General features: G+C 36.0%; 1 protein-coding gene across 1 annotated transcript in view; it reads left to right on the top strand.

The window, feature by feature from the left end:
• Window positions 1–17590, top strand: part of COL19A1 (collagen type XIX alpha 1 chain) — a 331364-nt gene that overhangs the window by 270134 nt on the left and 43640 nt on the right. Inside the window, exons 33-41 of the mRNA XM_079146513.1 lie at window positions 1677–1781; window positions 1863–1916; window positions 2163–2216; window positions 6829–6882; window positions 8195–8248; window positions 11977–12021; window positions 13952–14002; window positions 14078–14122; window positions 14529–14555. Of these exons, the coding sequence (XP_079002639.1) occupies window positions 1677–1781; window positions 1863–1916; window positions 2163–2216; window positions 6829–6882; window positions 8195–8248; window positions 11977–12021; window positions 13952–14002; window positions 14078–14122; window positions 14529–14555 (489 nt within the window). The remainder of the gene's footprint in view (window positions 1–1676; window positions 1782–1862; window positions 1917–2162; window positions 2217–6828; window positions 6883–8194; window positions 8249–11976; window positions 12022–13951; window positions 14003–14077; window positions 14123–14528; window positions 14556–17590) is intronic.

Genomic DNA, 17590 nt, shown 5'->3' with positions numbered 1-17590 from the left:
GAGTGACCTTGTAATTGCTATATCACTCATCTCTGACAGAGATTCGATATAACCTCAAATCAGATCAACCTCACTTTTTTAATTGAAAACCCCTGATTATGTATTTATTTATTCACTCAACAAGTATTAATTGGTTTGCTAATTTATATCAGGCTTTCTAGCAGACCCATTCATCCTTCAGACTCAATTTGTTATTTTATTAGAGCATTATAATTATACATGGTAGTTGTGTTCATTTTAACAAAATCATACATGCCTGAAATTTGACTTACTCCATTTGCATCCCTGTTCCCCCCTCTTTCCCACCCCTCCTTTCTCCCGACGTTCTCCTCCCTCTACTCTACTGATCTTCCTGTTGCTCATTTGTTTTTGATTGGTACTTTCTACATATACGTAAAGGTGGAATTCACTGTGGTATATTTATATTTTTTCCCCTTTCCCACCTCTTCTCCCTCCCTTTCTCCTACTCCACTGATCTTCCCTATATCTTCATGATATCTGATCCCCCCACCCCTTCTTTTCCCTTGTTTTGCTCTAGTTTCCACATATGAGATAAAACATTTGACCCTTGATTTTCTGAGTCTGGTTTATTTCACTTAGCATGGTATTCTCCATTTCCATTCACTTACTGGCAAATGCCATACTTTCATTTTTTTATGGCTGAGTAAAACTCCATTGTGTATATATACCAAATTTTCCTAATCTAGTCATGTAATGACAGGCATATGGGCTAGTTCCATAATTTGGCTATTATAAATTGTGTTGCTGTGAGCACTGTTGTGACTATATCGCTATAGTATGCTAATTTTAGGTTTTTTTTAAATAAATACCAAGGCGTGGAATAGCTGGGTCATTTGATGGTTCCATTCCTAATTTTTTTGAGGAATCTCCATTCTGCCTTCCAGACTGGTTGCACTAATTTGCCATCCCACTGAAAAGTATGAGTGTAACCTTTCTGCCCAGTTTCTCACCAGCATTTATTATTATTTGTATTCTTGATAATTACCATTCTGACTGGGAGTGGGATGAAATCAGTGTAGTTTGGACTTGCATTTCCCTGATTTCTAGGGATGCCGAACATTTTTCCATATATTTATTGGTCATTTGTGTTCATTCTTTTGAAAAATGTCTGTTTAGTTCTTTTGCCCCTTTTTTTTTTTTTTTTTTTTTTTTTTTTTTTTTGTGGTGCTGGAGATTGAACCCAGGGTTTTGTTCTTGACAGGCAAGAACTCTACGAACTAAGTTATATCCCCAGCCCTTGGTTTTGGTTTTTTGGTGTTGAACTTTATTGAGTTCTTTATATATTCTGGATATTATCTTCTGTCAGAGTAGCTGGCAAAGATTTTCTCCCATTCTGTAGACGCTCTCTTTATGCTCTTAATCACTTCCTTTGCTCTGCAGAAGCTTTTTAATTTGATGGCATTCCACTTAGTGATTCTTGGTTTTATTTCTTGAGCATTAAGGGTCTTGTTAAGGAAACCAGTGCCTGCACCAATATGATGAAGTGTTGACCCTACGTTTTCCTCTAGCAGTTGCAAAGCTTCTGGTCTAATTCCTAAGTCTTTGATCCACTTTGACTTTTGTGCAGGGTGAGAGACAGGGAACTAGTTTCTTTCTTCTATATACCAACCTCACTTTTTAATATCTCTCAGTAGCCTTATTTTTATACTCATTAGAATTTCTGTGGCAACTGCCAAGCCAATGTCCCTGGGCTGAAAAGCAACAAAGGAGACGAAGGAGATCCTGGTGAGCCTGGAAAGTATGATTCCCTCTCCAGGAAGGTAAGAAGGCTGACTGAGTGTTTAGGGAGCCTGTGGCGCCCAGGTACATTCTCTCAGTTCTTTTACTTCTCTGTCCTCTAGGGTGATATAGGACCACGGGGTCCTCCAGGAATTCCAGGCAGAGAGGGACCAAAAGTAAGAAAGTTTGTCTTCTGTGGGACTCTCAATTGGGTGAAAAAAGAAACCCCCATTTTAAATTACACTGCTTTTAAATATGGGTTAAAAGTGGGATAAAAACCCTTTGTAATCAATTTGTTCCCTGACCCAGCACAAATTGCATCCCCCAAGTGTCCTGACAAGAGTTGTTTTTTTTTTTTTTTTCATTGTTTCAAAAGATAACAAAATGATTGAGTATATTTGTTGAATGCACTGTCTTTCTAGGGAAGCAAAGGAGAGCGGGGCTACCCTGGTATACCTGGAGAGAGAGGTGAAGAGGTAAGAGTCTTCTCTGCTAAAAGTCCTATTGCTGATTCTCTTTCCTTGACTCAACAGAAGAAGGACATCGGTTTTTCCATAGCTCAGAATTAATGCCAAAACTGATTTTTAAAAAATGACTATGTAGGTCTTTATAAATGGTAAAACTTTCATTTAAAACAATTATATGTTCATGTTTATTACCAGTGGTACAGGTTTAGAGACAAGACACAAAGTTTAGACACAAAGTTTAGACAAGACACCTATGGGTTTTCTGTTTCCATGTAGCAGATGACAGTTCCAGCTCTCTCACAATAAGAATAAGGGGAAGCTGGAAGAGGGAACTTACGAAAAGGAAACCAGGGTAGCTAGAGGATTGAAGGAAGAGCAGAAGCGCCAGCCCAGTAATAAGGGAAGCTCCAAAACTCCAAAGAACTTCTTTGGGATACTGCTGTAGCATGATTCAGCTTTAATGATCTTGGTTTGTTTGTGTCTCTACTCAATATCCATAATCTTGGGGAAAATAAACTATCAAAAGGATCTGAGTAGACTAGTTTAGATCAGCTTCTCACCTCCTAGACTAAAGATCCAATTCAAATGTGCTTTTGAGATAATGATATAATTTTCTGACTCTAAGCCACAATGATGCTCAGGATATCATTCTTGTCCTGCATAATTCACATTAACTCTTAGAAAAACCAATTAGAATGATGAATTGTTGTTAGTTTAAACAGTTTTGATGCTAATAATTCTTAATGAAAGTAAGTAAGCCATCTGGCATATATTAACCTTGATGTTAGTGCAGAAAATTATAATGGTATAAAGTAGATCTATTTTTTAGTTGGAGTTATATTTCACATTACAAATTATCCTCATGTATTATTATTTTTAATTAAAATTGATTCTGTTCTAGAAAACTTTGAGGCTTGGTTTGGTTTCTTTTTCCTGAGTTAAAAATTAAAGAATGAGAAATATAGAATTAATTTTTATCTATAAATAAAACATTAAAGGCATTTTGTTTTTAAAATAAGTAAAAGTTAATGAGCTTTTGCTTCCTCAAGTTCCACAGAAGGTTTCACTAAAGTATAAGCATAATAATGGATTTTAATAGTCCAACAGCTTTTAACTGCCTAGATTCAAGAAGTAAGCTTTAGAGGTAATTGAGAAGGTAATAAAAAAAAAGAAAAGAAAAGAAAAGATGAGGAAATAATTGGAAAGGGGGGGTGTATAAACAACTCTAAGTAAAATTCACTGGAAGTTGATTTTTGATTCTGCAAGGTACTTTGCTATCTTGATGAACTAAAATCCAGTGTCACCATTCCTCTGCTACTTTGATATGCTTTCTACGCTCACCTCATGGGCTCTTTGATGTGAAATACATGAAATTTTGTACAAACTCATGGGCAACGTGGGGAATTCCAGCAGGTTCAGTAGATTGTTCTTCCTTGTTCTTAACATGAGTAATATAAATAAGCCTGAAGTAACTTATTGACTCACTTGAGCCCTTTGAGAAGAATAGGGCAATGTGTCTCTTGTCTTTTCTCTCTCCAAAAGATCAATAAGAACAAACAATCTTGTCTTCTTCATGGACTCAGATACTCCCTGAAATTCCAATTTGTTGATTTAAGTAAATAAAATTTTGACCAAGAACATATGCAGTTTCAACTGGTCAACAGACTCTACTAAATTAACTACACAATCTCTAATCTTACAAAATCTCAAATATCTATTCTACTCTTAGTGGAAAAGATCTGGAGGGACAGCCCCTCTCTTTAAAACTAGGACCTCTAGTTTTAATGTCTTCAATTTAATCTGTTTGGGAACTTACAAGAGTTGCCTATTTTAAAATGGCTATTTACTTACTGCTTTTAGAAGAGTAACATTATCCTCCACATTTTTTCACAGAGATTATTGCATATCTCAAGATAGCAACTTATGCTAATAGGCACAGACCTCTGTCTTATCATCAAAGTGAATTCTTGCTTGTAATGCAAATCTTCTTACGATATTTTAGAATAATAATTTACAAATAAGGTTTGGAAAATATTGTCAGCCATTTATCCATAAACTAAAGCAACAGAAAAATAAATATCTTAGTAGCCACTTAGCTAGGCCTTGCAAAATCAAAATATCAAAGCGGAGAAATAACTTGACTCTAATGATCCCTGAATATCTATTCAATAAATTTTAATTTGTATTTAAGTTTGGCACTGTATACTAAATTGACTGTCCTACTCTTTAATATGTATTTGTCTTCTTTAATGATCATCTTGTCTTCTAAAATTATCTTATTGCCCTTTACGCATCCATAGTAACTTTTACCCTTACTACAAAATTTCATCTTGTTTAGAGAAAGACTGCTGAGAATGTTTTGTTTTGTTTTTTTATGGACTGAGGTTTATTTTAAAGTTTAATGTGGTCATCAAAGGTTAATGAGTCCCGAGTTTATAAATTATACTACCTAAAAATCTCACTCAGCATCTCTAGACCGAGACTAAAAGTAACAACAACAACAAAAAAAAACATATCTTGTATATGTACACATAAAATTTTATTGAAATGTAGGAATGTAGGTATTTTGAGATAAATAAATTTATGGTATAACATGTAATAATAATTTTGTCATTTAAAAGTATCATTCCCAAGGGAAAAATTTTCCTTTCCATTGATAAAAGTATAAACTCATTTATAAAGTGATAAAGTTAATGGTGGGGATATAAAAAGAGCCAGTACACCACACTGATGTGTACAGTCCACACTTACACACGTACACACACAGCATTGCCACGGAGATGGGTAAAATCTTGAACATTAATATGTCTACATTTTTTAACACATGCATGTATGAGATTTTGCCCAAGATTTATTTCATGAGGAACTCCAGCATATTCAAGGAGATTCTCAAAATATCTTCATATCATATGAATAAACCTGAAGTAACATATGATCTCATTTGGCAGTGGATGGAGAGACCTGACTGAGGTTGGTCCTTGAAACCTTTGATGCAAAGAACCTGAGACATCTCACAGTCCTATAGAATGCTCATAAATACATATGCAGTGATTTTACCATGCTCACTTCATCTAAAATGTATAATATACATAGAAATTAATACATCATAACAATAAAAGGAAAAGCAATTATATTATAATAAAAAATGACTTGGTAATAATAAAAAAATGCTCAATAAAGGAAACCAAATCTTCAAAGAGTGGAACCATTCACTCTTGAAGTTGAACTTTTCTTTAGTGTTGGGGATAGATCCCAGGGCCTTGTGCATGAGAGGCAAGTGCTTACCACTGAGCTACACCCCCTAGCTCTTCAGTCTAGAACAACAGATCACAAGTTTATCTAAAATAACAAAAGGATATTTGAAATCTTTTTCTGATTATAGAAGTGATCTAAGTTTGTTATAGGAAATTTGGGAAATATATAAAAGTACTAAAAAGATCAAAGTTATCTCTATTCCCACTTCCCAGGAAAGACTGCTGACAGTAATATTATGGTACACAATTTCTTATCCACAATTCCAAACCTCAAAAGCCTCAGAAAATTTCCCCAAGTCTACAGCAGATTCTTCAGGCAGTGAACTCTGACCTGAACTCACATGGAGCTAGTCTGTTTTTCCCACTCTATCAGAATATCACGTTTTGCCTTAGAAATATTTGCATGTTTATTAGAAAGCACTGCTACAGGCACCGCTGGGAGTGTTGCAGAATACTCAGTGGGTGCTGTGTTACCTTTACAAGAAATCTGAAAATCCAAAATTCTGAAACACGCCTAACATTGAATTTTCCAGATAAGACATTTACCTTTTTGCCATGATAATAAAAGTCTGTTTATCAATCCCATCTTTTAGGAAATACATTTATAATTGTTTAAAAATTTAGGCCCTACACTATGTGACATTTTCCATGTCATCCAATAGCTTTCTAAATCATGATTTTGATAGTTTTAAAATGTTTCATCCTACAGATTTTGTGAATTTACTTAACTCATTCTATGGGTGCATTTGGTGAAGGGACAAAATTAATTTATTACACAAGTTACCAACTAACCTTGCAAATTCTTCTTTGATATATAAATGTATCAGCATTTAAAATCCTATCTAGTATAACTGGCATTATTCTACAAACCCAAGGAGGGGAAAAGTTTTTTAATGCTTAAACCACTAAAGGATTCCAAATTTGAATTCATCAATAAATCACATTTCTTCTTATAATGAACCGACCAGCTAAACTAAATATATCATAAAACATATTCTATTTTTCCACTAGTTGAAGCAAACTTCAGTGCAATCATGTATTTCTCTGATGGTATTCTGCCAATCTGAAATCTGTATTTCCATGCTGTAATAATATGAGATTTTCAGTGATGCTACTGCTAATGGGTTAGCTCTGTAAGATCATAAAAGCTTGCTGAATCACTGAACAGATAAAAGTATGTCTGATACAAATTCCATGTCTTGGCATCTTAACCTATCATCTTTACTCTTTAAAAATTAAAATTAACACAGAATATGTATTGTGGTTCTTGGTTAGCTAAAATATGTTTAATTTTCAATAATAAAAATATTTGATTAAAATGCTTTTTTCCCTATAATAGGTTTTATGGTAGAAATTATCTCTTCTAGGGTCTTCAAGGAATTCCAGGCATTCCAGGTGCTATGGGTCCTACTGGACCCCCTGTAAGTATTTGCTAAAACTTTTCTACTCACAGCTCATACCTGTGAGTAGAAAATTTATCATACAAGATAAATATTCCTCATTGTCTCTTGTTTTCTGTGCTTCCATGTAGATTGTCCAGCCATTGCCTAAAAAAGTAGAATTATCCAACATCTCAGATTTTCATTTAGTATTACTTAAGGATGGTCAGGATCCTGGAGTCTTGTCCTCAGAACTCTATCAGACCAGAAAGCTGGCTGAGATTAAGCTTCTGTTTGCAATAGAAATTTGATATAAAGAACATTCTGTTTTTTAGTTATGTTTTGGCACTAACCTTTAGAAGAGATATCCAGATGGCAGCATAACTGAGAATTTATTATCTAGAAGAAAATATAGGCCAAGGATGGTAGTCAGGACTTTTCACTGCCCCTCAGACACCCAAATGTGGTTACCCGATCTCCCAAGAACAGAATCTCTTCTTTTCCCATTTACCAAACCCAATCGCTTGCTCTTTTAGTTCTCTCTTACTGTTCTAGGATAGCCAAAGACAGGACACAGAGTTACATTTGAATTTCAGAGAAAAAAGTGATAAGTTTGTGACATATAATGTATTTTAATTTGCTAAATCTAACTACCCGGTTCATGTCTCAACTTCTCTCTCTTCCCTTCTTAGAGTTCCTTTGCAGATAGAATCTTGACCACAACACTAGGAATGTCATCATGTTCACATCATGTTCATTAACTTAATGTTTTTAATGATGTGTTTGCCATAATTCAATCATTTCTGCCTTCACCAAAGTATGTAGAACAAAACTGACTTTAAGTTGTAGTCAGATTTAAAGTTATGAAAAAGAGTTATGAGAGGAACCATGAAAATTATAGTTCATTCTATTCCTAATTAAAATTAAATTTTATTTTCCACTGGTAAAATGCAGATCACATAACTCAATATGCACATTGTTAATTCTGCCCTGTCTTAGAGTATTTAAAATGTTGATCGCTACCAAAATTATAGCTCATTTAGAAAGGCATAATGTTATGTAAATTGCCATTTAAACAGCAAGACTAGATTCTTAAATGTATCAAAAGGTTCCAATTAAGGTCATTAAATGTGGTTGGCCAAGGTGAAAAAGCGACCACAAATACAAATTTTACCCTTCCAAGGGCTTATCAGCGGGATACAGCTGCTGTATCAGCCTGAAGAAATATAAGCTTGTAGAACTGATTTAATTAGGATCAAATGACCTTCAAAATGTGTAAGTTTTAGCAACCAACTTCCAATAGCCTTTGGCCATTTAGTTGTTTTTGTAACAAACTTAGTTTTCTGTTTTACAGGGCTTAGTGGGAAGAACTGGACATCCTGGTCCCATGGGAGTAAAGGGTGACAAGGTATGGCAGAAAAGCCTCATTTACCATTCAAATTGGAATTTGGGTTAGGGACAAGATGAGACAGTTTACTGAAAGATCCATAAAATCTGATGGATGTAGGGAGTGGCTATTCTTATAATAGACTTGGAAGGACATCAGTCTGAAAGATCATCTGAATGTAAGAGAGATGTTCTAAGGGGAAAGATAAATAGATCATGGGTGCCATATGGAAAAGTCTAAGCTGGATTCAGTGACCCAGGGTATAGATAAGGTGGTTTGTACAAGCGAGTTCCAGCGACAGTTGATTCCGGTGTCTATAACGAAATACTATAAACTGCCTGTTCATAAACAACACCTATTTCTCAGGGTTTCCAGAACTTGGAAACTATGAAATCAAGGCACTGGCAGATCTGGTGTTTGGTGGGGCCTGCTTCCTTATATGGATGGCACCTTCCAGCTGTATCCTCACATAGTTCAAAAGTAACTAAGCTCCCTTGAGCTTGCTTGTGACCTAATTACCCCCCTAAGGCCCCACCTCCATTACCCTGAAGATTTATCCTGTGAATTCTGGAGGGACACAAACATTCAGGCCCTACCAGGGCCAAGGCTCCAGATACCTGGATGGCTATCAGCACAAGGATTCCAATAACCAAAGGTCTTGATGAGACAGTCTGGAAGTTCTGTCCCTAGAAGCTCAGAGGAGAAATTCACTAAGGAACTCTTTCCTGGGAGTGCCAGTAATTGGGCAAACATATTGCTATGGTCAGAAGGAAGGACTAGCAGTAGAGGAGTCCCAGACAGGAAGACTTCTCATGTTTACCTGGTTTGGAATTTAAATTGGCCCTGCAGTGTTGGTCCAGAGCCAGCAAATGATTGAAATAATGCTACTCTTCAGATTGGGGAAATAAATAAGTGTCTTCCACCCACTTGTCAGGATACACGTTCCCTGAACAAAATGAAATATGATGGCATTAAGGAGCAAAAGAATTACAACAAAATGTAAAGGAAACAATGTTTACCCTAGTCTTAGCACTTTTTTTTCTGTAATATCCTGAAGAGCTTGCCCAACCCCATCAGCCTTTTTCCTCTGTTCTCTATGGAAATTATTCAATCATAGACTTGCTTTGAAGCTAATGGGAATTTCACTCTGAGATGGGCTTAGGGGCACAAGTAAGAATGAAACTATGACTTTTGATTATGCCAGAGGGGGAAACGTTTTTTCAATAGGCATATATTTTTCCTTGTTTGTTGACTTGTGAGAACTATGACATAATTCTCCAAAGGACACAGCCAGCAGTCAGCTGAATATGACTATGTCTTAGGGAGAGAACCACCATCAAAGCAGGTTGGAAAAAGACAATATGCTTGTTCTTTCTCACACATTCTTAGGCAGATACAAGAAAAACTTTATTTTTATTGGTAAGCATACAATTTTTTTTTTTATTGTAAACAAATGGGATACATGTTGTTTCTCTGTTTGTACATGGCGTAAAGGCATACCATTTGTGTATTCATAAATTTACATAGAGTAATGTTGTTTGATTCATTCTGTTATTTTTTCCCTTCCCCCCACCCCTCCCACCCCTCTTTACCCTCTATACAGTACTTTCTTCCTCCATACTTGCCCCCCTCCCTAACCCTAACTCTAACCCTAACATTAACCCTTCCCTCCCCCCCTTTATGTGTCATCCTCCACTTATTAGCGATATCATTCGTCCTTTGGCTTTTTGAGATTGGCTTATCTCACTTAGCATGATATTCTCCAATTTCATCCATTTGCCTGCAAATGCCATAATTTTGTCATTCTTTATGGCTGAGTAATATTCCATTGTGTATATATACCACACTTTCTTTATCCACTCATCAATTGAAGGGCATCTAGGTTGGTTCCATAGTCTGGCTATTGTGAATTGAGCAGCTATGAACACTGATGTGGCTGTATCTCTGTAGTATGCTGATTTTAAGTCCTTTGGGTATAGGCCAAGGAGTGGGATAGCTGGGTCAAATGGAGGGTCCATTCCAAGTTTTCTAAGGAATCTCCACACTGCTTTCCAGAGTGGCTGCACTAATTTGCAGCCCCACCAGCAATGTATGAGTGTACCTTTCTCCCCACATCCTCGCCAACACCTGTTGCTTGTATTTTTGATAATCGCCATTCTAATTGGGGTGAGATGGAATCTTAGGGTGGTTTTGATTTGCATTTCTCTTATTACTAGAGATGTTGAACATTTTTTCATATGTTTATTGATTGCTTGTACATCTTCTTCTGTGAAGTGTCTGTTCATTTCCTTAGCCCATTTGTCGACTAGATTATTTGAATTCTTGGAGTAGAGTTTTTTGAGTTCTTTATAGATTCTGGAGATTAGTGCTCTATCTGAAGTATGAGTGGCAAAGATATTCTCCCACTCTGTAGGCTCTTTCTTCACATTACTGATAGTTTCCTTTGCTGAGAGAAAGCTTTTTAGTTTGAATCTATCCCAGTTATTGATTCTTGCTTTTATTTCTTGTGCTATGGGAGTCCTGTTGAGGAAGTCTGGTCCTAGCCCGACATGTTGAAGATCGGGACCTACTTTTTCTTCTATAATCTGCAGAGTCTCTGGTCTGATTCCAAGGTCCTTAATCCATTTTGAGTTGAGTTTTGTGCAGGGTGAAAGATATGGGTTTAGTTTCATTCTGTTGCATATGGATTTCCAATTCTCCCAGCACCATTTGTTGAAGAGGCTATCTTTTCTCCATTGCATACTTTTGGCACCTTTGTCTAGTATTAGAAAGTTGAAGCATACAAATTTTATGATTCTTTTGACATTAGAAAATGGTTGAGTATTGAAATGAAATGCATCAAATTTTGAAAATTGACTAAAATCCCTCAAAATTCCTGGGCATTATATTTCATGTTCTCTGGATTCATTTTTAACTATTTGTTTCCATTCCCCTTTAAATAGAGGGATTTAAATTACTTTATGAGACTATTCTAAAACCAATGTGCAGTTACAAGAACAATTGGTTAAAGATCAGGAGACAATAACTGCTTACTATGGACCAATAAGTTATTCTATGTTTTGTAAAAATAAAAGTGAAATCCATTCCTTCAAGTTTCAACTTGTATCCCTTTATATCAAATTCCATTTTCAGTTAGACTTCTGCTTGTAGGAAAAGTGAAGACTGTTCAAGTTGTATGGACCATTTTCCTTAAATAGTGTTAAACCACCATCACTTCTGTTCCGTAGAACATGTCTGACTTGGTTATAAAGTTTGATATTAACCTAGGAAATGGAAGAAGTTCCTCTTCCTACAGGCACAAGGGTTTTGGTTTTCTAATTTGTACAAATTATGTAGATGATGCCTCTGGCTCCCAAAAGATTCAGGTGGTAGAGGTGAAGCTCAAAGTGAGGGCTAATCCAGTGAGTCACAATCTCAGAGCCACAGGAACTTTGCTGTGCTCCTGTGCTCGAGGGAGGAGAGATTCCCCCAGCTGCCCTGGAAGCCAAGAGCAGGATCAGCTGGTTTGTCTGGTTTCATAGTGAGAATCTGACCAGGCATGGGAGATGACCTCCACCTTCCCTGTGGTGCAGGAATGTCTTTTTCTGGGGTTAGGAGAAGCCAAGCTGAATAAGATGTGGCAAGGCAGTAACAAAATGACAAGTCCTATGGATTTCAGATAATGGCTCTCTGAGAAAGCAGTCTGATTTATAAACTGAAGTAGAAATGTCTAAGCTGTTTGTTCATTTTGATCTGTGTATTCCTTGCAGGGCAGCGAAGGACCTCCTGGGAAACCTGGCCCACCTGGCCCACCTGTGAGTTGTTTTAGGTTTAAAATTTAACATCCATGTGTTTACTTGTGACTTATTAACCAGAGGTCAGACATACAGATGTTGTCAAAGAGTAAAATCTGCTGTGTTTTATGTATCCACACAAATAGCCAGGACAGCATTGGGGACTCAATTTGTCCCTCCTTTTGGCTCAGCCCTGATGTGCAGTGCTCAGATTTATATACTATGAGTCTTGGACTTAGGGAACCAGGGCATTTCCTCTCCCTCTGCACCTCCTGCCTCTGGGGCCATAGGAGAGTTGTTTCACCCCAGTAATCCTTGTTCACAGAAAATAAAAGGGATTTAAAAAAAGAGATCCCTTCTGGCAATGCAAATTGATTTACAAAAAAAGAGTATTATGCTATATGTGTTAATTCCCATCCATGATGTCTATGATGCAGGGAATTTCTATTTCTATAGCACCTGGTGAACAAAATGTAGAAGAACCATCCAGGTTTTGATGCTGGTGATTGAAACAGATGTTAAGGCTGTCAGGGAGGCTGTGGAGAGGAGAGGGGCCTCTCGCCATGGCAAGTCTGCCCTCCTGTGGGTCCATGCTCAAATCACAGCAGAGCTGAGGTCCAGGCCGAATGTTCTTTTCCACCCTTCTCCGTAAGAATAATTTAAGCAGCAAACATCCAGAGAAAGGGCAGAATCTGACCGTGACTTTCTGAAAACAGCAAGGATATGTTATTCGTCTGTGTGCAGTTTTTACGCTCTGCACACGAGATTGGCACCGTTTTTATAAACCTGTTCATCTTTGTTACACGCTCCCTTGACAAAGAAACAAAAATATTTGGAGTTCAAATTCTAAAATATACTCCCTCCTCATTGGAAGAGCAGATCCTCTTTCCCATTCTCAACATGAGCTCATGAAAGGGACTCATGATTTTATAATGGGCTTAAAAAATCTTACTCTTCACTCTGAATTCTTTCAAGACAGATTCAATTTATCTGGGAAACTTCTTCTGGAAATCTCAGTAGCCTCAATCTCTTCAGGACTTAGCATGCTAAAATATAGCATACATTCAGCAATTGTCAAATAAATAAGGAAGTAAAAATAGACGGAGCATTTTATTTTACCACTATGGTTTTGAAGATGCTTGTAAATTGTATTCACCAAGAATCACTGCCCACCTTATTCAAAAACAACAAAATGAGAAAAATTACAAAAAGATGTGAATTTGATTATTGATCCTATGAAAACTTTTTAAAAGGCTAAAAGATCCTGAAATTTTCAAATGCACTATTTTCCTCAATGCTGAAGTGTATGATTTTTAGAAACAGTAGAATAAGTCCTCTAAGCATTGATGACTTTGGGAGTTTATAGTCACATGTCAAATTTTTGTTAAGGAGTTCCTCTTCCCCGTGGTTCTAAAGAATATGTTTTTGTAGAAACATCCACACCAGCTTGTGAATAACATCATCTTCCCATTTACCTTCATTTTCTACTTGGTATGGAGAGACTGGGAGAAAGATTACTTTCCAGTAGCCAAATTGTTCCCTATTCACATTTTCATCTGCACTACCACGTTAGAGCCCGCAGGTCAGCAGGCTGTAAACAGTTAGTGTAAATTGGCAATTCAGGAACTGAATTTTAATGAACAAATAATATTTTCCTCTGAATGCATTAGTGTCTCATCTGTCAAACCTGAACATTATTCAAGCCCCAACGGAAAGGGTCTGTTCTCCAGGTACAGCTCTCACTCCTTTGCATTGCTTTCCCGACATTTGATTTGGGAAAGCCAAAAATGGAAACATTGTATTTTACTTATAATACTAAACTCACTCACTAAAATAGGAAAACTTTTTTTAAACTAAGAAAAATATAATAAGGATAGTACCATTTGGTAAAGTAATAAAAGGTAGAAATGCTAAGTATTAGAGTAATTCTGTATTTCATTTCTTTCCAAAGGGTGTACCATTCAATGAAGGAAATGGCATGAGCAGTTTATATAAAATTCAGGTATTTACCTATGGAATTATTTTAAATCATTCTTTAGTTATAGGTTACTATAAATTCTTTATTTTTTTCCTAAAGGGAGGTGTGAATGTTCCCAGTTATCCAGGCCCACCTGGTCCCCCTGTAAGTACAGCTGTTTATCATCTAGCACATTTTAGCTGAATTGCCATATTAGAGGGGGAATTGACCAAGTTCACTGGAAAATGCATGTTACAATATAACCAGTTTTTACAACAGGAAGAAATAAGTGAAACCAATTATAAAATTGAAAAATGCACACAGCCAAAATACCAAAAAATATCACTTAGCATAGTGGTATTTTCACTGTAAACCTAAAGACTAAATCAATGTCCAAACATTCATTTTCACAGGAGTCCCATCAAGTTATGTTTCTTACTCTTTCAAATCCAATCTGAACAAAAGTAAAAGTTGCAAATATCCCTACATTTATTAAAATAAATTGGGCCAAAATGCTGTAACTTTGTTTCAGTCATTATTTTAAAAATATCCTTCTGTGTTTTTCTTGTAGGGCCCAAAAGGTGATCCTGGCCCAGCGGTATGTATATTCCCATGTTCTGTGTCATTTAGAAAATAGATTTTTGTTAACATTGGACAGAAGTGCAAAAATGGACTGCCTTCTAAGGTGTTTATCAATTAACATGTCAGGCAACAAGCAGACAACTGAAGAAACGTCAGCGATGTTGTTTTTTATTTATTTTAAGATGCATTAGTCCAGAAGTTGTCACTGCCCTTGAGGTTCGTCTCTTTCTATCAGTGTGTTTTAAAAATCATCCAGTGATTTAGGTGCATATAAAGCTCTTGATAAATGGAACACTTTCTTCTAATAGCCCTTTTGATGATTGATTCAATTTTAAGTAAGTTATAGAAGAGAAATAGTTGCGAGAAAGAAATTCCTTAATACATCTGACATCTCCCCAACAAAAAATAGGAAGGGCCTGTTTATTTGTTTTGACTGTCTTAGGCAATTATTCTGTAGAAAATGTATGCTGTCACAAACCCACTTATTAGGTGGAACATATCAGGAGGTTAACACTCAGCAAGGAAGGAGATCTTGTCCTCTAGCCACCCAAAGGATGATAATTGTTCGCAGCATCTTTCTCAACCATGAAGTCTCACTGTAAAATTTCTGCCAAATTCAATTAGATTCCCTTTAATCCTTGGCATTTTTTCCTGTCATGTCCTTTTCAAGCATATGTTCCATCCTTCATGTTGCATTTGTATATCCTTTTAACCTTTGGGTATAAACTTGAAACTCAAATATACCTAAAAAATGAAATAAACTTTCAAACCATTTTCATTGTCACATCAAAAAATCTAAAGACCTGTTATTAATAGCACAGTTTTAAAGCTGTGAATTTTAAACCTGCAAAGAAACAAGCTATAAAATAATTTTTGTACATCTAAATATATTTTCAAAGGAGATGAATTAAAAAGCTTATATTTCATTATTGGGCAATATAAATTGAAAGCAAATTTGTTTCCTCTAAAAGCATTATTTCAACTAGTTAGTAGTATATTCTGAACCCCAAATTTGTAATGTAGAAGTTTCTTTTGTTTTGCTATTCATGTCACCTTCCTTTGTAACTTTGTTTTTACCAACTATATCATTAATTCTCACTTTAATTATTTTTCATCATGTTGATGAAAATTTCCTCCTGGTCTTTGCCTCCCATAGTCATAAACAGAACAGCCCCTGAGTAATAAAGTTGCACTTAGACTTCTGGCTGACTTTTCTGGAGCATTCTTTTAAGTTTTTGCATTAATTGCAGAATAAGGTGAGAAAGTTTAAGTGCTATGATAAAGGATAAGTTATAATTTGCTTGCATTGCAATGTGGCTGGCAAAGAAATGAAGATGCATTTGAGAAGAATATGAAAAGATTAGTTTTTGAGTTTCTTAGCTGAAACAAAAGGTAATGAATAAAAACTAATTGAAGGGTATTGCCTGCTTTTAGAGATGTGAATTTCATGAAGCTCAAAAATGAATGTAGAACCACAAACTTAAATAAATGCTGTGTAAACATTCAGACTTATCTAGGAGGGGGAAAAAAAAAAAAAACAGATTCCTCTTTCAGGTCCTACATCAGCCCCACTCTGCAGCTCTTGCAATCTCTCACCATTTACCCTGGATAGAAAAAAAATACCTCATGCCTTAGACATAAGCCAGGAGCAGGAAAATTGTAGGTCACAGAGTAGAAAATCGAAAGGCCTTGAGGTGGGCAGGGGGAAATGTACTCTTTCAGCCTCCTGCAAGTCCCATGATTATAGATCTGCACCACTATTTCTAATTGGCTCCCTTTGTCTTCTGAGGCAAACCATATCATTCCTTTTGTGTTTAATTGATAAATGATTTTAATATTTAATTATTAGCTACTTTCAAATACTGTTTGATTGATAGGACAGAAAAGGTGATCAAAGGACTATAGAGAAAGTAAACAGAGAGAATCAGTGTATTTCATTTGTCAATAACCCAAGGCCCCCTTTGCAGAGCCTTATACAGAATAGAATCTGAGCATCTTCTTAATCTTTACTTTTCTGATTGACAGATTACATATCAGTGAGCATTTAAAAGGATTTTCTGAAGCATAAAAAGTACCGAGCTATGCTCACTAATTAAGTATTATATATTAGGTACAATATCAAAATAATGGAAGTTAGAGTCTTGTTAATACTTTTGAAGATTGGAACTATGTGTACAAAAATACATTTATGGAGAATAAAATTTGGAAGCTTGCTTTTCTGTGTGATTATGTTTAAAGCATCCAGTGTCCTAAAAAAAATAAATAATTGCAGTTAACATTAACTAATTAACAACAAGGCATCAAGCAGCTCCCCCAAATTACCTCTTCGTTGAAAAGCCCTGATATTTAAACCCAATATTTCAGATCAACCACAGTTGATAAATGGAACTAGGAAACATCATGCTAAGTGAAATAAGCCAGACTCAGAAAGTCAAGGAGCAAATGTTTTCTCTCACAGGCAGAAGCTAGAGAAAAAAAGAAAAAAAAAAAAAGGAAAAAAGCAGTTGCAGGGATTCCATGAAAATAGAAAGGAGATCAGTGGAGTAGAAGAAAGGAATTGAAGGGGAGGGAGGAAGAATGGAATAAGGAAGAAAGGATAAAATGAATCTGACTAAATTATGCTCTGTACATATATGAGTATACCACAGTGAATTTTACCTTTATGTACATCTATAAAGCACTAATTAAAAAAAAAAAAACACTATAAGTAGAAGGAAAACCAGTGGAGTAGAGGGAAGGGAACAGGAGAAGGGATGAAGAGATAGAATGGGGACTGAAGTAGAGCAAATTATATTACATATATGTATGATTATGTCAAAATGAACCCCAGTACTATGTATAACTATAATGCACTAATAGATACATTAAAACAATTAACCACAGCTTTCCCAAATGTTTCAAGGGCCTACAGGCCTCAGTTAGCCTGGGTCAATACACTAGAAAAAGTAAAAGCATTTTGTGGAAAATGCTTTCCCATCCACTTTAAATGATGCATTGGTTTGAGCAGTGACTTTTAAAATCATTGGAAAGGCTTCTCCTGGGGTCATCCTC

This window comes from Sciurus vulgaris (assembly GCF_902686455.1).
Source record: "Sciurus vulgaris genome assembly, chromosome: 7".
Lineage (NCBI taxonomy): Eukaryota > Metazoa > Chordata > Mammalia > Rodentia > Sciuridae > Sciurus > Sciurus vulgaris.
The sequence above is the reverse complement of the archived record's forward strand: the minus strand, read 5'-3'. Positions and strand labels throughout refer to the sequence as shown.